Raw genomic sequence first — 22222 nt, 5'->3', positions numbered from 1 at the left:
GGATTCTATGATTCCTCTAAACTACCTCACCTGCAGAGAGGGGACAGGGGAGGGAATCAATCTATCTAGCCCTGGATTTGGAGATACTGCTAAAGTAAAAGAAACATCTACTGCCCCTGGTCTTCCCTAGACCAAGCTTGTTCCAAAACAAATGACTTCTTCCTTTCTTCCACTTCTTATTCTTCAGAGACTAGAACTCAAACCAATGGATTCACATTATAGGAAAAGAGATTCCACCAAAACATTAGGAATAACCTTTTGTGGGTAAGAGCTGTTCGGCAGTGGGGTGGACTCTTCTTCATGGAGGTTGGATGGCCATCTTTTAGGGTGCCTTAGTTGTACATTCCTTAGTTGTGCACTAGACTAGGTGTTGGACTAGATAACCCTTGTGGCTCCTTCCAGCTCTATGATTCTAAATATAGCTGTTGGTCTCAACTGGAGCAGACCCACTGAATCAAAGAAAATTTGCTAAGCCAAGACTTACATGAGTTCCAATCATCCAACAGATATACTCTAGTTAGTAGAAACTAGCAATTGGAATGAGGACTAGGATTGCCACTGTGGTGAAAGCCAAGAAGAAGCAGGAGAAGATCTTACCACTACTGAGAACTTCCAGTTCCAAGCCAGTTCCAAGACAGAGTGGGATCAAGACCTTGGCAACACAGCAAAGAACTTGACAGAGTTGGGGGAGGTCCATCTAGTAGTCCAAGCACCCCCTCCCCATGAGAGACACCCTCCTCAAAGCCAATATCTCGTAAGGGTTCACACAGAGGAAGTGAAAGGATCATGCATGAAAAAAGTGCCAGAGAGAGCACATTGACTGCACTTACAGGCAGGTATAACAGCTCATCATCTGGAGTGCGCCGTTTTTTGACTGATGTCATCTGAATGCCATGCGTACTCTGTCGAAAAGCTGTCAAGGGAGGGAAAAGTATGCATCCTTAATAGAGGTGCTGCACTCTTTTTAATCACGTGTTTAAAGTTGCTTTTGCTTCTACAGGTTGAGTATCCCTCACACAGGGTGAGTATCCCTCATCCTGAATTCCTCCAAAAATCCAAAATTGTCCACATAGGGTGCTGAGATAGTGACGCCTTTGCTTTCTGATGATTCAATGTATACAATCTTTGTTTCATGCACAAAATTAGATTAAAAATATTGTGCATAAAATTACTTTCAAACTATGTGTACAGTAGGCCTTTGGTATCCTCTGGGGGTTGGTCCCAGGACTGGATGCTCAAGTCCCATTATATACAATGGTGTAATAAAATTGTGTCTTTGCCCTTATATAAAATGGCAAAATCAAGGTTTGCTTTTTTAGAGTTTTAAAAAAATGATTTCAAGGCATGGATGGTTCAATCTGTGAATGCAGAATCCATGGATAGTGCAGGATGGATGTATAAGGTGTATAGGAAACAGAAATAAATTTCATGCTGAGACTAGGGCCCCATCTCCAAGATACTTCATTTTTTGTGTGTCTTCAAGTCATTTCTGACTTATGGCAACCCTAAGGTGAACCAATCTTGGGGTTTTCTTGGCATGTTTCTTCCTGAAAGGATGCCATTACCATCCTCTGAGGCTCCGAGAGGGTGATTTGCCTCTGGGATAGCTCATTATGTATATACAAATATTCCAAAATCCAAACAAAATTTCAAAATCCAAAACACTTCTGGTCCCAAAGCGTTTCTGATAAAGGATACTCAACCTGTAGTTTAATTCCATTTTAATGGCAATCTTTTTGTATATTTAAACTACATTGCATTTGTTTTAACTATGCCATATGGTAAGCCATCTTGAGTCCCTGTTTTGGTGAAAAGGTGGAATATAAATAAAGATGATGATAATAATCAGATGCACCTATAAACTTAAGAGCACTAGCAGGTTCACACAAAAAACTCAATGCCAACCACCATTTTGCTCAGACAATTCCTTACACCATAAACATGGCATGAAGGTCATGCTGTCCCTTGTCCCCATGTTCCCACGTACTGGCAACTGGATGCATACTGTTCCTGAAAATGAGACTGCATCAAATCATTAATTCTCCAACAGCCTCTACCGTTTTCTACCTTTCCAGTATTAGAAATTTTTCAGCAGCTAAAAGACTGTGAGATCTGTAAAGCCCAATTTTAATTTTCCAAATACAAATTCCAGTTACATGTATTTAGCCAGCAAGGAGGCAGATCTTCATATGAATAGGGATTATCTGTGTTGCTGAACAGCCTGATTGATTCGGTCATCTCATTTTTATCTTTTAGCAACTATTTTTTATTCTGCTCCAGTGCATCTAATTCCATAGGTATAAATGAGTGGGGGAAATCCGGTTTCATGGGGCAGCCTTTCATTTGCCTGGTTCCCCAGTGATTGACACACAGGAACAGTTTCTAGCTCCGTTTCCCAAGGACACTGGTGGTGGTGAACAAACCATAACTAGAAGACAAATCCAAAATGACTTGAAGGGTTCTGTGTAGCTCAAAGGTTCACACATTGCAAGAAATGCCTCAGAAAGTCTTCTAGCCCTCTGTTGGTGCTCCAAGCTGTGGTGGCAGCAGGGATCCCATCAAAGAGCCAGAGGCCCCCAAGGGGCACCTGCACCTGGCTACTTACGGCGCTTCGTACCGTCACCATTCTTTGTGCTGTCGGAGACTTGCTGCTTCCGGATGCTGTCCTCGTCAGCTTTCCGGTCCCTGCCTGGGCAGGCACAGATCCGAGCCTCAAAGCACCGGCGGCCCAGGACTTGTCCGCTGTGGGATACAGGAAAGAAAGACATCCATTAGATCACTAGCTAACATAAATATGGGAAATTTCACAAAACGGGCAGGCATTCCGCAACGGCAGTAGTGGGCAGCTGTACAGAAATTAGAGTGTGTTGTGTCCTCGGGGAGAGCCAACTCTGCAAACTGTCTCCAATTCCTTTGCCTTTAAATGTCCTCCAGTACCCCCGGGGATATTGGGGGCAATTTCATCATGTTTTAGGCTCTCTGGACAATTTTAGCACAAGGAGAGTCTTTTCCCCCCAATATGTGCTATACTGCCTGTTGTAAAAAGCATTTCCCACTTTCTATTGGGAAAAAGTCCTCTCCTGGGCCTGAAATGAATACCACTTTTCTGTCCCACCAGGTATTACTGAGTTGCTGTATCCAGCACCATTCACCCTTGGCCATGCTTTCTCAGAGTTGTTTGATTTCTGGCTGCACCCTTCTCACACTTGGCTATGAAGAACTACTCTGGACTGCAATCACATTGTAAATCCCAACAGTAAGATGCTATGACTTCCAACAGAAAGGTGGAGGATCAAGCACAGGGTCAGGCTTAAGAGTATAAGTGAAGTTGCAAATTACACATATTTTTCTCACTAGCAAGGGAAAATAATATCTCAGTACATCAAGACACACTCCAGGGTGTTGTTGTTCTTTTGTGGAAAAAAAACATGCGTGCAAAATTTTTAGGGTTTTACTTTTGTGTGTAAACAAAATTATTCTTTTGAGCAATCTCCCCACTTTTTTTTTTTTTTGGAAGAGCATTTTGCACAAGATACACTACTTTCTCTGCAAAGTAAGTTTGCACAAAAAGTCCCTGTATGCAAACAATATTATTTTGTAAAAATTCCCAGAAAGAAAAAAAGGAGAAAAACTTTTGTAACACCACTCTGCAAGAAGAAAACTTTTGAAATTATTTGTTCTTGCATGTGAGAGTGAAATAATCTAGGATCCATATTCCTGTGTGTAACTGACATGTGGAAGAGTGGCCTCAAACTAAAGAACATGATCCTTGAAGGAAGCTTAGACTGCAAGCAGATTGAAGAATTCACCACTGTGCAAAAGACAATTGTTTGATAACTCAGCAAATAATGCTTCCCTAGCTGGGACTCAGGAACTCTGTGGACAGCACCCAGGCCAGGATTGCAAAAAAACAAGCGCGAGTCAGGCTATGGGTGCAAGGTCTTATTTTCTGATCATCCCTAGCAATTGCAATGTCTCCCAAGCCCCTCAATGGTTCAGGCACAGGCAGACACTTGCCATGCCGCCCTTCCACACCTGTGTTACTTACTCTCTGGTTTCAAGCGTCACAATGATAAGAATCGGACGACGGTTCATGCCCCCGACACAGCTGCTGTTGCACATGAAGTTGTATAAGACTGTTGTGAATTCAGTGCCAACCTGAAAGGAAGAAAAAAGGGGGACTGTTGAACTATGAGTCACCATGCAGTTTCAAATATACTCTTGTAATGAATGGCTTTGATGAATGCTGATTCAGGATGGAAAAAAAAGGATATTGGGGCCCCTCCCCAATCCATCTTTCCACCACGTTTTTTAAGGTATCTGAAAGAGAAAGGACGGTCTGGTTTAGATGCTACACATGGACCATATTCTACCAAGTTTCTTTCCAGGTGTCCATCAACCCTGACTGGCTGTAGGCTTCCTGGTTCTCAGGTAGGGCTCTTTCAGTTCACCTGCTACTTGAGCCTCTTAGCTGAGGATGCCCACAGCCTGGGGAGTGGTATTGAGTAAGGCACCGAGGCCTCCATTTGCTGTTTTTGTGTGCCTTCAAATGGTTTCTGATTTATGGCAACCCTAAAGTGGACCTATCATGGGTTTTCTTCATGTTCCTCCAAAAAGATCCACCATCCTCCCTGTTTTATTTAACACCCCCCCCCCACTTTTCAGCCAATACCCTACCTCACTATAAAATACACTTAATTGCTTAAATATGCTGTTTAAGGAGTCTGCCACTCTGAAACAGCAAGAAGAAATATCTTAAATGTGACCAGGAGTAACTGGTGTCATGCCCTGCCCCCAGGATCTGGGCATATACTCCAAGTCTGATGGCTCTGATGGAGAAGCTGAGAGCCCTACGGACATACCAAGGCTACAGCAATGCCAGCAGCCCCAGGAGGTGAACCTGCATCCAGCAGAGGGTCAAATTCCCAGTAGCCTCAAGAGCAAAGTTCATTACTACCCTGACCGTCAGATTTACCAGTGCCTACCCCCACAGAAAGACAGCAGGAAAAGGAGAGACAACAACATTCTCAGCATTTAAGTAAGAAGCAGGCTGCTAATAGGTAGAACTTGCAAGATCCAGATGAGCTATAAATATTCCAGTACCCTCAATCCAGTATGGCTGACAACCATCCATCTTCCTTGGGAGAAAATCACTCTGGTGCACTGTTCCTTGATTGAATTTCTGCAGCTTGGAACTTTGCCTGGACTCTGACTATTCCTTTGGATTAACCTTTAGATTGCTGTACTGGTCTGACTGCTTACGTGTGAAAAACATGGACTGAACCTGGAAAATTTCTGCCTGTGAAGGATGTCTTCTGCCACAAGAGTGTATGTTTTCTTTTGGACAGATATCTTCTGTGGTCTTTTGTGTAGTGTTGAAAACTACCACACCATAGCTATCATATACCAGGGGGGCCCTGTTCTGCTCCTACTTACTCATCAGGAGGGGACAGAATGGGGAGGCAATTCAACTCATGTTAAACCAAGGAGAAGGGACACACTCAGTCTGTGAATGCACTCCCATTTTCTTCCCCATCTGATTAGAGATGACCTCCTTGTTAATATCTGAATTTCCTCCCTGATCTCTACCCACCTCACAGTTAAGCAGAACAGGTCCCTGAGGGCTGACAGCTTGAGGTGGGGAGTGGGGAGGTTTTGGATGGAGTGCAAAGATGAAAACAGTGATTTCCAAACCCTGGTCCTTTGGATATTTTGGACTTCAGATCCCTGAAGTCGCAGCCATCATAGCCAATAGTATGGGATTCTGGGAGCTGAAGTCCAAAATACCTTGAAGATTTAGGAATCACTGGTTTAAAGGATAATCAAGTTTGGAAATCAGTGGCTTAAAGGATAATCCCTTGCACTCTTTCAATATATATACATGATGAACAACATAGGGAGTTGATTATGTTTAGCCTGGAGAACAGAAGGTTAAGAGATTATAGGGCAGCTGTGTTTAAATATTTGGAGGGGTGTCAGATCGGCGATGGAGCAAGCTTGTTTTCTTCTACTCCAGAGATTAGGATGTGGAGCAGTGGATTCAAACTAGAGGAGAAGAGATTCCACCTCAACATTAGGAAGAATTTCCTGCTAGTACAAGCTGTTGGACAGTGGAACACAATCCCTTGGAGGGTAGTAAAGGCTCTTTCTTTAGAGTTTCTATACAGAGGCTGGATGGTCATCTGTTGTTTTGATTGTGTATTCCTGCATATCAGGTGGTTGGACTGGATGGCCCTTGAGGTCTCTTCCAGCTCTATCATAATATATGTGGCTTAAGTCAGACATTTAGGTGTAATGATTCAAAGATATAACTGTGTTAGTCTGTAGAATCACTATGTAGATAGATCTTGTAGCACCTTTGAGACTAACTGAAAGTAAAAAAATTGGCAGCATGAGCATTTCTAGACTTCAGTCTACTTCCTCAGAATGTACCTGTCTACATTTAGATGGAATGTTATGTTCTTTTGGCCAAGTTTGCACTGAACAACCCCCCCAAAGGATGAAACAGCTGAAAGGTCCAGCCCTCCTTGCTCACCTGGGGCGGTTCATAAGGCACAAGGACACTCTGCCTCCCAGTGATGGGGTCTTCCACATACTGGGCATGGCTGTTTCCTTCCACTCTGATGAGGTGACTCGGGGGAGCAATTTGACCTGCAAAAACATGGGGAAAGGTCAATGGGGTCAGTGGCAGAAACAGCAATTTAACTAAAGGGGAAAGGACTAAGAGAGATAAGCCAACATCAAAGCTGCAAGCAGAGAGTGGAAATGTCAGTGACAAGGTTAATGCAAAACCAAACAGGCAAGTTGACTGGCTAGCATTTTTAGAGAAATAAATCGATTAATCTGTTATTTAATGGGGTATGTTATCATGTTAAAGTAATAAAACTGGCCACCCACAAATTAAAGTGACTGAAACTCTTTCATTATTTATCTTGATAGTGTTTATAAACTAAAACAATAATGGCCTATATTTTATATCAGCTACTTAATATATTTAACTAGGTAACGTCTCCTGGATAGATTCTCCCTTCCCCAAACTTATTACTGGCCTAAATCAAATCACCAGTACCAACATGAGTAGACCTACTGAATCAAAAGGAACTTGGTAAGCCAACACCAACTGAAGTTTCATTTCACAAGGGTTGCCAATTTTGGAAGGCTCAGTGGCTCTACTGATGCCCAAGAGAGCTTGTGTGTGTGTAACCCCATTGCACCCTGACAAAAATATTTTTGCCCCCAAAACCCTGTGGCCTGGAGGCATTTCCCTGGGTTTTTAAAACCCCTGGCTGCATTAGACCCAGAAGAGGCCTTTTTCAATAACAGAAAGTGAGTAGACGTCACTTCTGGTTCACTTTCTGTTGCAAACAAGGCTCTCCTGGACCAAAATTGGCCTGGGAGGAGGTAACATAGTGAATATTGAAGGATCATACAGTATCTCTCTCTGTGAGCCAATGAGACCTCTACAATGGTTTGGAAAGGAACTTTTCTCTGTCCCACCACCTTTTTTAGGAATATTTTCATGCTGTGGATGGTGGAATTTGTGCATGTCAAATCCATGGATATGGAGGGCTGACTGTATTGTGAACCAGTTTAGATCCCATATTGGGAAGAAGGCCCATAGGAGCACTAAGATCATCCAAAGAGGTCCTTTTCTCTGTCCCACCACCTTTTCAGGCTCCTTTGGTGGGAACAAGGGATATGACAGGGCCTTCTGAATGGCTGCTCCATCTCTGGAAATCCTTTCCTAGACAGCCCAAGATGGCCCCATCACCACTCTCCTTTCAGTAGCTGGTAAAAACATTTTTGTGCCATCAGGCAAATTAACTAAGATTGGGCTTTAAATGCTGTGCAGTTCTGTTTCTAAGGATGATCCATTGTCTTTGAATACTCTTAATGTTTAGTGTTTTAATTTCATAAATTGTTCGATTGTTTTTAATCTTATATTTACACTTTTGTTAATGCTTTTGCATTGTTTTTAATTTGTATTGTTTGAAATATGGTGTTAGCTGCTTTGAGTCCCATTATCAGGAGAAAGATGAGATAAAAATGAATAAAATATAGTGGGCCCATGGTATCCGTTGGGGTTTGGTTCCAGGAACCCACCATGAATACAAAAATCCATGGATGCTCAAGTCTACAAGATACAAACTACAGGAAAAGAGATTCCACCTCAACATTAGGAGGAACTTCCTGACAGTAAGGGCTGTTCGACAGTGGAACACACTCCCTTGGAGTGTAGCAGAGTCTCCTTCCTTGGAAGTCTTTAAACAGAGGCTGGATGGCCATCTGTCGGGGATGCTTTGATTGAGAGTTCCTGCATGGCAGAATGGGGTTGGACTGGATAGCCCTTGCGTTCTTTTCCAACTCTATGATTCTATGATTCAACACCACTGCACCATGTTGGCTCCTATAGATATTACGCATATATTAATAGGGGAAGGAAGGAAGGAAGGAAGGAAGGAAGGAAGGAAGGAAGGAAATAAACTTGGCAAATCAACTCATATGTAATTTATGTTGTGTGTCCCCTCTAGCTGGATCCAGTAGCTGGATTTAAGCTACAGTGAAATGCTTGAAAACCCCAAGATCTCAGCTTCTGAAGAACAAGGAGGAGATTCTGAATCTTGGACTCACCCTCGTTGAATTCCCGACTGAGCTCATGATTTGGGCAACGCTTCACCACTTCGGTGACGTGTTCGGCTTTCTTATACACTGGCATGGCTCGGATGACAGCTCCTTGAGGCGGGGGAGTCATCACCTTGATCTGAATGGGACACGTCTTTGCAATTTGGCAGTACAGCTTCTTCAGTTCAGTGGAGTACTAAAATAAAGAAATAAAGGCAAAGTCAGAAAGCGGCCATGACAGGCAAGGAGGGGTGCAGCCCCGAAATCTACCCCAGGCTTGTGGGCCTGCTGGTTCTGCTGAGGTCCCTCCCAAAGACTGCAGAAAAGTGTTATTTTAAGAGTACAACCCCCAGGATCCTTCAGCTGTCTAAAAAGTAACTTTTCCAAGCTTTGTTTTTTCTTTTTTCATGTAACAAAATTTGGAGCAATTATCAAACAAATCAAGATAACAAGGCCCATGTCACACAAAGGGAGACAGGAGGCCGAAGTGATTTTCTAAATGCCTGTCTCTTTCCTCCAGATGTGTTGGGCTACCATTGGTCAGGCTGGCTGAGGATGACAGGAGTTGCAATGCAATATATCAGGAGGGAATTAGGTTGGAGATGGCTGACTTAGAAAAGTGATCAGGGTTAGAGATGCAAAACTGTACAGAAAAAATGAAGTTGGGAGGAATCCCCCCCAAAAAATTTTCCTAAAAAAAACAGATTTTTAAAAAAATGCAATTTTGGTACCCTTTACAGATTAAAAGTCACTTTGTTGCTTTAGGAACATAAAATGCATCTGATATAACAGTTTGACATAAAATTACCATGTTGCATTTATTAAAAGTAAAGTTCCTTCAGGATATAACTACAAATTGCACCTTCAAGTTTTATTATTATTTTTTGGTTACAAATGAGCTACAAGGACTTGATCTCGAAAGAATTTGGTTTTGCTGTCATAGTCGACAAGAGGCAGGCAAAACAAACAAACAAACCAATAAAAAATCAACATGCATAACAAAGGCAATTATTTTGTCGCCACTAGTTTTCCATAGTGGTCAAGCAGGCATAACCACACTCATTCCCATAAAAAGAAAGGAAGAGAGGAAATCAAGGCCAGGAATTGACATGAACTGATACTATACACATGGTCTTAAATAAAAGTCTTCCTGTACATTTTATTCATTACTATTAAAAAAAAATTATTATCAACTTTGGGAAACCATCAAGCCCTGTCAGGAGCAGCTTAGGGAACTGCATTTGTTTAGCCTGGAGAAGAGAAGGTTAAAGGGTGACATGATAGCTATGTTTCAATGTTTGAAGGTATGCCATACTGAGGATGGAGCAAGCTTGTTTTCTGATGCTCCAGAGACTAGGACACAGAGCAATGAATTCTAACTAGGGGAAAAGAAATTCTACCAAACCATTGGGAAGAACCTCCGGGTGATAAGAGTTATTTGCTAGTGGAAGACGCTGCCTTAAAGGATGGTGGAATCCCCTTCTTTGGAGTTTTTTTTAAAGCAGAGGCTGGATGGCCATCTCTTGAGAGTGCTTCGATGGTGTCTTCCTGCATGGCAGAAGGGAGGTGGGTTGGATGGTTCTTGGGGGTCCCTTCCAACTCTAGGATGCCACGATTCTATGAATCATCTCAATTTTTGCAGGGGGAGGGAAACCTAGCTGCTGAAAAAAAAGACAGCTCTCCTCCATTTTCCCATTCCCCCCAGTGGGGCCTCACATTTCTGATACAGGAACACAAATCAGACACAACAGCCAACAGGTATTGGCTTCCACGCGGGAAGACACTAAAGCAAAGCCACAAGAAGAATGATCGTATCCTCCTATCTTCCCCCAAATAACTGGCGCTCAGATGCACCTCTAAAAAATGGAGATCCCATTTATTTTAGTTTTACATGAGTTTCATTTTATTTTTAGATGGTGACAGGCTCTGTGTAACTGTGTTTGGCTCCATTTTGAAAACCACTAGTCCTGTGTCCAGGGATGACAAGAGGTTACGGACACACTACTACTTCTGGCGTCTCTTGGGTTCAGTGCCAGTCACTAGCAACTGAGGGCTTGCCTATATTTGATTAAATCTGAATATAACGTGATCCCACCACTTGCAACTGGGAGGAGTTTGGGCTTTTTGCAGGGGAGGCTCTGGAAAACTCCACAATTCTGCAGAAAAAGGTTTCATGGTTTTTACCACGGTGTCTGCAAAGGTATACATGCATGCACTTGGAAGGCTGCACATATTTGGTAAAGGGAGGGTGTAGGAAAGTGAAGACAATTAAACGCTGATGCAAATGCGCAAAATTCTGCTGCAATTTGAATAAAATACTCACAAGTAGACTAGCCCCAGTCCTTCTCCTTTGGCCTTGTAGCAACAAAAACTATAACCTGCTCCATTATAAAATCTTAGGGAAGGTAATCAATATTAAATCCTAAGAAACAGACTGTACATGTGCAGGAACCATCCATCTCTAAGGCCTCCAAACATATCCTAAATGGGCACCTCTTGTAAATGAAAGATGTTCTCAGCCACAACTAGGAAATGTATAACCTACCAATGTTTTCTTCAAATTTCTTATCAACGGATGGTGAAGTCTGTCTGTAGTGAGTAAGACTGGCACCTGCTCTTAACTCTCCATGTATTTAACTCCCTTTAAATACTGGTGTAGTGAAATGGTGTCCCTTATATGAAATAGCAAAATCAAGGTTTGCTTTTTGGAATTTCTATCTTTTTGGAATATTTTCAAGCTATTCATGAATAAAGAATCCGAGGTTATGGAGGGCTGATTGTACTGAGCTAACGGCACTAGTGAATTTGCAAAGGAAGCAAAGGATAACCTTAACAACTGTGAAAACATCACACATGGTTGATTTATACAGAAAACAGCATTTTTAAAATTTATTTTGGTATGTTCAGGTTAACTCATGAACTGCAAGGATTCTCATCATTCCAGGATTCTTCTTGACAATGTTTCTCTACACTTGAAAAACATGCCTTTCAACAATTTTGCAAATATTTTCAAATATTCTTTTCACCCCAGTTAAAAAAGAAAAGAAAAGAAAAGAAAAGAAAAAAAGGAACACTAAGAAGAAGCTGATCTTCCAGGAATGTTTGACCTCATGCACTTTGGTCTCCAAATCATAACTGGAAACACAAATTAACTTATATAAGATATTGTGTTTTTATTTGTAGTTGTTACTTGTTTGGGGAAAGGATGGAAATAGATGATGTAAATAATCAAACTGTGGCCACTACGGACTTTGGAATGGTGGAGTAACACTTTTTGCAGTCTTGTAGTAATAACCTTGCAAATTGTCTTTTCTTTTTTTAAAGCAAAAGTCTTCAAAGTCACATGAAACTCATAAAGACTAACAAATCCAAACGCCATACAAAGGGATGCCAAATTTAAATTCAAGCAATTTTTGCATATTTCCCCCTCCAATTTGCACAATCGGGGGTTTATTTATAGCACACCATCAAAGACTTTGCAAACCACACCAAAACAGCTACTTGCCCTGAGGAACTTACAATCTATAATTAAACAGGGGTGGGTGGGGGTGAGTAGATGAAGTAGAGGTTGGAGGAGGAGGCAGGGGAAGACAAGGAGGGAATTTTCTGTGTTTTCACATCCTCTGGTTTGCTCAGGTTGCAAAAGCATCTCAGAACTGTTCTCTTATCACCCAGTGAGTCAGAATAACAAAGACATTGGATGGATAATGAAATGCCTCTCTAATCCCTGGCAGTATTTGACAACCATCATCTTGATTTTGAGTATGGCCCCGATCCCCTACCTGCTGTAACAGAAGGAGAGGAGTAGAGTGGCATGCCCTCCAATTGTCTTGATATGGCAGAGATAGTTCCAGGGCTTGTCTACACAATTAAAATACTCCTCATTCCAGTCTATTAGAATGCAAGCCAGCCACATGTGATCCACAGGAATTTGGGCTTTTTGTGGTACAGTCCCCAAAAACCTCCTTAAACCCAGCAAAAATGGTTTCATGGACTTTATTGGTGTATCCAGAAGGATGTACATTATTGAATGCGTTGGCATGCATCAGCTTTGTTTGGCTTAGGATGGCTGCATATTTTTGGCAGAGGGAGGCAGAATAGATACAAATTTGTGCAGGAAAGTGATGATAATTAAGTGTCAACACAAATCTGCAAAAATTTGCAGCACTTCGAATAGTTACATGTAGACTTGCCCGATGATGATGATGATGATGATGATGATGATGATGATGATGATGGATTGATTATTATTATTATTTCTTACTTCGCCTCTTCTCATAAGTCAAGGAGGGGGAGGCAACAATTAACAAATATTTATTTATTGTTTATTGAACAATATCAAATGAACAATATCAGTTAAAACACGTCAGTTAATCCTTTGTCACTCCACTTTTTCAGTTGCTTTACAAATTTCCTAGTTTCTCTCTTCTTCTTCCACTTTCACCTTTTGTCCTCAGCTTAATATTGTTGCTTCAAACTGAGTTCAACATGCAAAAGTCATTTGCACTGCATTAACTCATTGGAGGGGAGAGTGAAGAGGAGGAGGCATAATCTTGCCTTTCCCAATTGACTCAGGCAAAAACAAACCGCTGCAGTATCTCCTGGATTGCTTGTTCTTTCTCATTAAGAAACTTTGCCAGTTAGACCACACTTTGATGTTGCTTGACCACACATGTCCTCCTTTTTTGTTTGTGATATCTAGGATAGTATGGAATGGCCAGTTGAAAAAGGAAAAGGAATCCATGCTGCACCTGTAACAGTTTTGCAAATGAGGGAATTTCACGGTTGTACATGGGGAAATATCAAGAACTGCCCTTTCAACCCCACAGTTGAGTGAACCAGACTTCTGTATTTCAAACAGCAAGAACTTTATTCCAGTAATGGTAGTTGTTAGCAGGAAGATGTTTGCAGACACCACTGCTATCATCCACAAACAATGGCAAAAATTAAAAATGTCTTGCCCTAACATTTGTGGGCTTTAGTTTGATTCATTCACATATTAGAATATACTAATATGTATTCTAATATATTAAACAGAGGCTGGATGGCCATCTGTGGGGGATGCTTTGAATTGGATTTCCTGCATGGCAGGGGGTTGGACTGGATGGCCCTTGAGGTCTCTTCCAACTCTATGATTCTATGATTCTATCCTAGTCTGCCTGACCCCCTCATGCACTTTCAATTTAGTTTTTGCTTTCCATTTCCTATGAGAATGTCTTGATGAAAATAAACCTCCCCCAGATATTTGCACATTCCTGTGCCAGGCAGCCATCTTCATCTGAGCCACTCTGAAGTGTAAACCTGAACTATGCCTCCCATCATTCCCCAATAACAAAAATGATACATTCCCATAATGCTATATTAATCAGTATAGCAAATGAACACAATACATGCACACATTTATGACAGATTCAGTTAGATTGTGACATGAAATTCCAAATCATATAAAATGACAAGGTACAGATGAACCCTTGCTTGGTATCTTCTTGATGCAATACACTTTAATATGAATGCATGGTGGGGCACATGGCAGCAGAAGCTGAAAAGTGGATGACAGGGAAAAAAATAATGCCCTTGAGAAATAGGCTGCTGGTGTCACTACAGCAGTGTGGTGAGTGTGCATCACACAAGGTGACACAACCAGAGTACTGAAATGACTATTTATAAAATATTTTCCTTCTCCTCCATGCTGCCTCTCCAGCACTCAATACTGGCAGGTGATCAGCTCAAAAGGATCAAGGAGAGAAGCAGTTCACAGTGCCCCCTGACTCTTCCCACCCACCCATTTCTCCAAGCTGGGACCTTGCAATCCAGCTCACTGCTTTCCCTTGCTGGTGGAGCTGGGGCTGCAGGAAAGCACAGGTTGCCACACTGCTTCTCCAGCCCAGCGCCAAGCAGAGTATGCTGCCAACCTTTGTCAGAGCTGGGCTCTCCTCCAGCTGCCACAGCCGGCAACAGCAGAAGCTGCTGCTGCTGCTGTAGTGGGTAACCACTGCCTTGACTGCTAGGGAGAAGGAAGAAACTGGCAAGTGTTTTGGCCACTGTATTCCCTCTGGCCAACCCACCTCTCTATCTCTACATTTTCCTTCTTGCAGCCTAGTGACTGTGTCACCACCACCTTCTTCTTAGTGCAGGGATGTGGAGAAGCTGCCGAAAGGATGGGATGTGCAGGGTGGCAATAGAGGGTGACACCCACACCACAACCATAATGGTGCTACTGCTGCTAGGAGCCAATGGATTTGGGCAGGAATCCTGTTGGTGTCATACACCTGTGTAAGTTCCCTTACACATACAGATGTACTTTATGCCCTTCATACCCCATCCTTCTTCAATTCACACTTGTGCAAGCAGAATTCCACAAGTAAAACCATTGCATATGGAATTGCATGTTCTTGGACAGTGTGTAACTATTAGTCATGTCCTTCACTTGCTCTCCTGGGGTTATGAAAAAGAGCCCTGCTGTTTTTAGTGTCTAGACTTTCCCCAGATTATTTAGCATAGAAGATGATGGGGGTCAATACTCCCCCCTCTCCAAACAAACAAACAAACAAACAAACAACCCCTTGACTAAGGAGCATCTTTCCATGTCAAAAGTCTGGCATCCTGCCACAGAGATTTCTTATTCATTTAAAGCTTATCTTCACAAAATAATGAGAGCTAGAAACTGTTCTTCCTCCCAGTCTTTCTCTTCCTTTTTTGGGGGGTGGGTGGGTGGGTGGGAGAAAGTAAAACAATGAAAAAAACAAAGAAAAGCAATGAGGTCTCCTAGGCCTTGTCTTCACTGCAGAAATAAAACAATTTTAACACCACTATAGCTGCCATATGTCAGAAGATGCTGGAATGCACACAACAACAACAACAACGAGGATCAGCAGAAAACAAACTTGCTCCCTCTTCTAACATGACATCCCATCAGTTATTTAAGGATGGCTGTTATGTCTTCTCTCCTCTTTGGAAGCTAAATGTAACCTGAGGTTGGTGGCTAATTGTGCATTTTGTGATAATGATTTGAATTTTTGTAAAAAAACAAACAAAAAAACCCCCTTGCATTGTAGGTCTTGTTCTGGTTGAATTTTTTTGCAACGAATTGTGAATACAACATCCCTGTTCTGCTTGGATGAAGTTTCAAAAAAGGACTTGAGAGAGGTTCCCTGCTCCCAGGCGCAACACCAGTCATCTCAGACAAAGGATCTGCAGGAACGCACATGTTCCCAAGGCAGAATGTGCCCATCATCACATCCTGTCCGGATAATAAGCTCCTGGCAGGAGACATGAGGCAGGTGGGTGGTAAGGGAGCCCTAGGACAGGGATTAGAGATAGATATCGAAGGAGGGGGAAGGTTGCCTTTTGCCTGAAAGGTGCTTGGTGAAATGGGTGTGAGTCAAGGAAAACCAAAGAACAAACAGAACAAAAATGGTGAATTATGGTTTCTTAACTTTGGCACAAAGGCCTCTTTCCCCATGGGTATCTTCCTTGTTTCCTACCCTGTGCAACAAAGATTTTGGTCACCCCAGTAAAACAATTTAAAAAGACACCATATAAATTAAAATCCTTATGCTCTTTCTTTCTTTCTTTCTTTTTTTTAGAAAAGAAAATGTGACAATGTCAGATTGTGCAATCGTTTCTCTTTTCTCATGCCTGCAGGCAAAGGATTATGCACACAAAAGGATTTACACAGCCTGCGGAAACAGGAGCGTGCCAGCCAGCCAGGCAGAGCGATTTAGAAGAAAAGAAAAGAAAAAACAGAGTATTGCGACACTCAAAGCAAAGAGCAAGTTGTTGGAGGGGAGGGGAGTAGTATTTTGGAAAGAATATCCTTCCCCAGAAATGTTTCATTCATTAATGCAAAGATAGCTAATAGTGGCCACAGCCAAAGCTGTGAAGGAATTAAACTGGTAAAACCAGATACTGATAGCAAGAATCAGACAACATTCTGGTGGGTTTATAAATCCCCAAAAGAGTAGCTGTAGAGTTGAGGAGCCAACTTGGCGTATGACTCTGGAGACCACGGTGGGAGGCAGAAAGAAAAGAGGGAGATTTCATTACAGATAGATAAGACTCCACAAAGGAAGCTACTGCTGTCAAGGCTGTGGAAGATCTGAGCAAAGGCTGTGGATGAGCAGGACTCCTGGAGGTCTCTCACTCAGAGGGTCACCATAAGTCAAAGTTGACTTGATGGCAATTAATAATCACCATCCATGGTGCTGCATCTGTTGGAGGGGACAGGCTTTTTAACCTGGAATAGTTCCTCTACAGTAGTGATTCCCAAACTTTGGTTCTCAAGGTGTTTTGGACTTCTTCTTCCAAAAGCCCCTCTTGATTGGCCAATAATCAAGGATTCTGGGAAGTGAAGTCCAGAATATCTGGAAGATCAAAGTTTGGGAACCACTCCTCTAAAGTAAAGCCTGAAATGGATGTACCACCTAACAGATAGCTCCTTTCATGTTCAGACAAATACCCACAAAAATTAACTGTCCCATTGGCTAAGAGAACTGAGATCCATCAGGCATCCTCAGCAAATCAAGATCTGGTTCTTGCAACTGTCCAAACTGGTATACAGTTGGCCATTCACATTTACAGCTTTGTTTTTTGAGGATTTGATTTATTTGCAGATCTGATTGCATTAGTTATCTCTAGGAATCTCTAGGCTCTCCAGCATGAGTCTATGATTCATCTCTGCTGGAGGCTCACCATAGAGTCATGCTGGAGGACCTAGTGATTACTACAGAGAACACTTCTGTAGGCATTTATACATCCTCCATCATGGTTCTATGGTCAACCTCTGGCAGAGACTGAGCATACAGTTGCACTAGAGGACTTAGATATTCCCAGAGAGGTGTTCTTTCATTTAAAAAATAGTGTTTTTTTTTAATTTGTACCCCTGCCCCAGTGAATGTGGAGGGCCCACTATACTTTGAAATACAAACTGGGATAATGCCAGGCCAAGACTGGCCACCAGAAGCTGGATTGGGCAAGAGGTTACTTACACCTGAATTTCAAACTGAACAGATCAGACAATTTATCTCAGAGACTCATTCAAGACCCATACAATATGTTGTCTTGGGGTTCCATCCACCATCATGTGTTTTGGACCCATCTAGGGTCTTGCAGCCACATCTACCACCATGTATTTTGGACATATCCAACATGCCATCTTGAGGTCCCACCCACCATAATGTCTTATGGACCCATCACTGCCACTTTTGGACACATCCACTTTGGCCTCTTGGGGTCCCATCCATCAGTGTGTGTTTTGGACCCATCCAACATGGCGTCTTGGGGTTCCATCAACCATAATGTCTTTTGGTCCCACCCAACATGGCATCTTGGGATCTCTATCCACCAATATGTCTTTTGGTCCCATCCAACCTGGTGTCTTCGGGGTTTCATCAATCATTGTGTCTTTTAGACCCATCCAACCTGGAGTCTTGTGTCCCCATCCACCTTTGGGTTTTTTTGGGCCCATACAACATGGTGCCTTGGGGTTCTCTCCACCACTGTCTCATTTGGATCAATCCAAAATGGCATCTTGGGCCAGGGTTCCATCCACTATTGTGTCTTTTGGACCCATCCACTATGACATCTTGGGATCCCATCAACAATTGTGTCTTTTTGTCCCATGCAACATGGTTCCTTGGGAACCCATCCAACATGACATCTTCTACATCCTTAAGTCATCAGACTTCCAAGAAACAATGACCCAGGGAAAGAGAAAGGATATGATTCACACTAGACAGGAAAATAAACACCGAAGCACTGAGATGACAAGGAAAGATCAGCCACTCCTCTTGCGGAGAGATGGCCAGGAGGATGGGGCCATGGCTAGAGACTGCCTCAGGGCATAGGATCTGCTTCTGAGGACTTTAGCCAAGATACACAGCTTTAATTTCTCAGTAGGAGTTGAGGCATGAGGGGAGGGGAGGGGAGCAAGACATAAGTGTAACCCCAGAGTCATTCAGAGGCCACTGTCCATTTAAGGCACATGTAAATCTGTCTGCACAGGTCCCACTGTTGAGCAATAAATAAAGGGGTGGGGGGAGACATGGAGGCCACCATTCTTGCCATTCCAGACGCCTGGCTGTAACTGAAGGCCAAAGCATGTATGTATGCAACAAGCAGTTAAGCCCAGCCTGGGACAAGGGCAAGGACAAGAGGGAAGTGGAAACCATAGAACTATCCAGTTGGAAGGGTCCCAAAAGATCAGGTAGTCCAACCCCTGACCAGGGCAGCAAATCCGCAGGGAGAAGTTTGACAGTTAAACATGCTATCTGAATTTAAAATAGTATTCAAGACTTTTATTTTACTACTGGGCCTTCCCAGTTGATTTTGAACTATGAATTTTAAATTGGGATATTTTAATTTTATGCTGGATGATTTTAATGTGCCCTATGTTCAAGTGTTTAAACGTAATGTGTTAAAATGTTGTGTGTGTGTGTGTGTGTGTGTGTGTGTGTTTTAATCTATGTTGTACCCTGCCTTGAGCTTTGGGGAGAAGTGGGTAAGAAATAATAATAATAGTTATAATTATTTATTGTATCCTTGAGAGATGGCTGTCCAACCTCTGTTTCAAGACCTCCAATGAAAAAGAGTTTGCTACCTTCTCATAGTTTATTCAATTATAAAACATCTCTTACTCCCAGCTGATGGTTAATTAAAATATTCACACTAGTTTGCATCCTACCCAAAGCAGTAGTAACAAAGAAGCCTGCTTCACCTTTGACATGTTGTTGTTGTATCATGGGGGTTTCTTGGCGAGTTTCTTGGCCATCCTCTGAGGCTGAGATAGTGTGACTTGTCCCAGGTCACCCAGTTTCCATGGCCAAGTGGGAATTCCAACCTTGGTTTCCAGAGTTGTAGTCCAACACCCAAACAACTATACCACACCGGTTCACATTCAACATGACAGCTCTTCAAATGATTATTATCATATATACTCAACTATAAGTCGACCTCATGTATAAGTCAAGGTCAGGTTTTGGGGCCAAAATTATGCATTTTGTCATGACCCATGGATAGGTCGAGTGCAAAACTTGGAGGCTCCTTTTGTGTGTGCATGTGTGCGTATGGCAAGAGAGACTTTCATTGAGGGTTTTTGTTTAATCATTTCAGCTTTTGTTTCAGCCAGAGGCACGGGCAGGAGAGGGTCTCTTAAACAAACTGCAATATCAGTCAGTCAACCAGGACTCTTTCTGCCTTGCTCCAGAAAGAAATTAACTCCTCTGTGCACCACATGGGAAAATCTGAAAGAATTGCTATCACATTACCATAGTAACCCATAAATAAGTCAACCTGGGATTTTGAGGTCAAGTTTTGGGCATAAATTTTTAGACTTATAGACAAGTATCTATGGTATATCATCTCCCAATCATCTCTTCTCCAGGCTGAACAAACCCTCCAATTGTTTTTGCTGGGCTCAGTGTCCAGCTCTAGGAGCAAATTCTGACAAAAAGATAGTGTCACCTTCATAACATGGTGCTCATGTATTGGTTTTCCAACTGGGGACGAGGCGAAAACACACCCATTGCAAAAATGCATAGAAACAATTCAGTCGAATGTATGGATATATTTAAACTGTGCTTTGCTATCCATGGAGCTCATCATCTTCAGGTCAACCAAAGATAGCAAACTTAATAGGTTGTTTAAGAAGCTGGGCACTGGCCAGTACAATAGGCAAAAACCTGGGTTTGGCTGGTCAGTAGCAGACTTAAGATGATGGCAGAATTGCAGCTAACTCACAGAAACTTTTATCATAAATGAGGTCTCCTAAAACAGAATGGCTAGGCATTCTAATTTATTTTTCTCCACTCTATGAGAAAACAGCTTGGCTTGCTTGCCTGAGCTACCTGTTATTCATTCTACAAGTAGAATTTTTGAATGCTTCTTCCCTTGCATCTGTCACACTTGCAATGGTATAGATCATCTTCAGAAGGGTCTGATAAATGAAAGGGGTCACATGAAAACAACTTTTAATTCTACACACACACACACACACACATTTATGTGATGGCTAGCAAGGACAGCCTCACATATGGAAAGAGAAGAGAATGCAAAGATTTTTGCAAGACATCTCAGAAAGAACAACCTGCACCAAGGATGAACACAACAACGAAGGTTGATTAAAACCTTTAGGGCTTAATTGATTTAATCCAAAAAGTTCATGCACATAGATTCAAACTATTCTTACCCTTTAGAAACTTTCAAGGAAGCCACAGCTGCTCTGAATTTGCAAGACCTGAGCAGGGCAGTGCATGGCTGGGGTTGTTGGAGGTCTTAAATCACAGGGTTGCCATAAACTGAAGCTGTCTTGATGGCACACAGCAACAACAGCAAATAGGCAATATCATACAAAAAGCAGGTTTGCACTCAGAGGGAGGAGGAGTGAAGATAGGAAGAAGAAACATCGACAATCTAAGATATGCAGATGACACCATAATACTGGTTAAAAACATCTCAGCTTTGGAATAATGACTACGGTAGGTCAAAGAAGACAGGCTTAAAGCTGAATATAAAGAAAACAAAAAATAATGACCACAGAGGAACTACTTCAGTTTAACTTAGACAATGAGGAAATCGAAATAGTTAAAGATTTCCTGTACTTCGGATCATACATTGATCAAGATAGAAACTTCAGTCAAGAGATAAGAAGAAAACTAGGAATGGCAAGGGCAACTATGAAAGAACTAGAAAAGATCCTAAAGGGTAGATATACAACTGAACACTAATGTTAGAATTGCCCAAGCCACTGTGTTCCTTATTACCATGTATGGATGTGAGAGCTGGACAGTGAGGAAAGCAGATAGGAAGAAAATCAACCCATTTGAGATATGGTGCTGGAAAAGAGTGTGGAAGACAGGCAAAAAGACAGACAAATGGGTCCTCGAATAAATCTCCCTGAAAGACAAGATGATGAAATTGAGTCTGTTGTACTTTGGTCACATCATGAGAAGGCATGAATCACTGGAAAAGACAATAATGCTAGGAAAGGTAGGAGGTAGTAGAAAGAGTGGAAGAGAAGATGCCAGAGGGTTGGATTCAATCAGGGAGGCCACGGGAATGAATTTGTAGGACCTGAACAGAGCAGTGGAGGAAAGGAGGGCTTGGAGATGTCTCATCCACAGGGTAGCCATGAGTTGGCGCTGACTCCAAGACAGTTAACAACAAATTAGGGAAGAGGAAGTCAGGGGTTCTTGGAGATGTCTCATTCACAGGATCGCCATAAAATGGAGTTGACTTGAGGGCAGTTAACAACAACAACATCAACAACAACAAACTGGGTTATCTTGGAGTGCAACATACAAGTATGTGTGTGTATCTATCAGTTCTTTTCGTGGGACTGAAAGACGACACACCATGTCCAAATATGCACTTTTCAGAGGACAATGAGGACAACAGTAACTCAGGTTGTTGTTTTGTTTGAAATCAGCATTCCAGTGTCTGCTGCCCTGCCCGTGCCACCTTACCACTCTTGGCCGGCTGGTGGGTAATCCAGCCTCCTCCTGCGCATGCCCCATGCCAGCCAGCATCAGCTCACACCTGCCTGATTTCTCAACCGGCCACCCCCTTCCTTCCACCCACTTTTCTCCTCCAGGTATGTTGACAA

General features: G+C 42.4%; 1 protein-coding gene across 2 annotated transcripts in view; it reads right to left on the bottom strand.

Moving 5' to 3' along the window:
- TP63 (tumor protein p63) overlaps positions 1–22222 on the bottom strand; it is a 178873-nt gene that overhangs the window by 22931 nt on the left and 133720 nt on the right. The window contains exons 5-9 of one of the 2 annotated variants that reach the window (XM_089507527.1): positions 8632–8818; positions 6536–6651; positions 4049–4158; positions 2606–2742; positions 831–913 (exon numbers count right to left, since the gene is read on the bottom strand). In XM_089507527.1, coding sequence (XP_089363653.1) covers positions 831–913; positions 2606–2742; positions 4049–4158; positions 6536–6651; positions 8632–8818 — 633 coding nt within the window. The remainder of the gene's footprint in view (positions 1–830; positions 914–2605; positions 2743–4048; positions 4159–6535; positions 6652–8631; positions 8819–22222) is intronic. The other variant, XM_089507528.1, reaches the window with a different exon arrangement.

This window comes from Sceloporus occidentalis, unplaced genomic scaffold, assembly GCF_023333645.1.
Source record: "Sceloporus occidentalis isolate IW3139 unplaced genomic scaffold, rSceOcc1.0.p SCAF_2, whole genome shotgun sequence".
NCBI lineage: Eukaryota > Metazoa > Chordata > Lepidosauria > Squamata > Phrynosomatidae > Sceloporus > Sceloporus occidentalis.
This window is presented reverse-complemented; position numbering and strand designations above follow the sequence as displayed.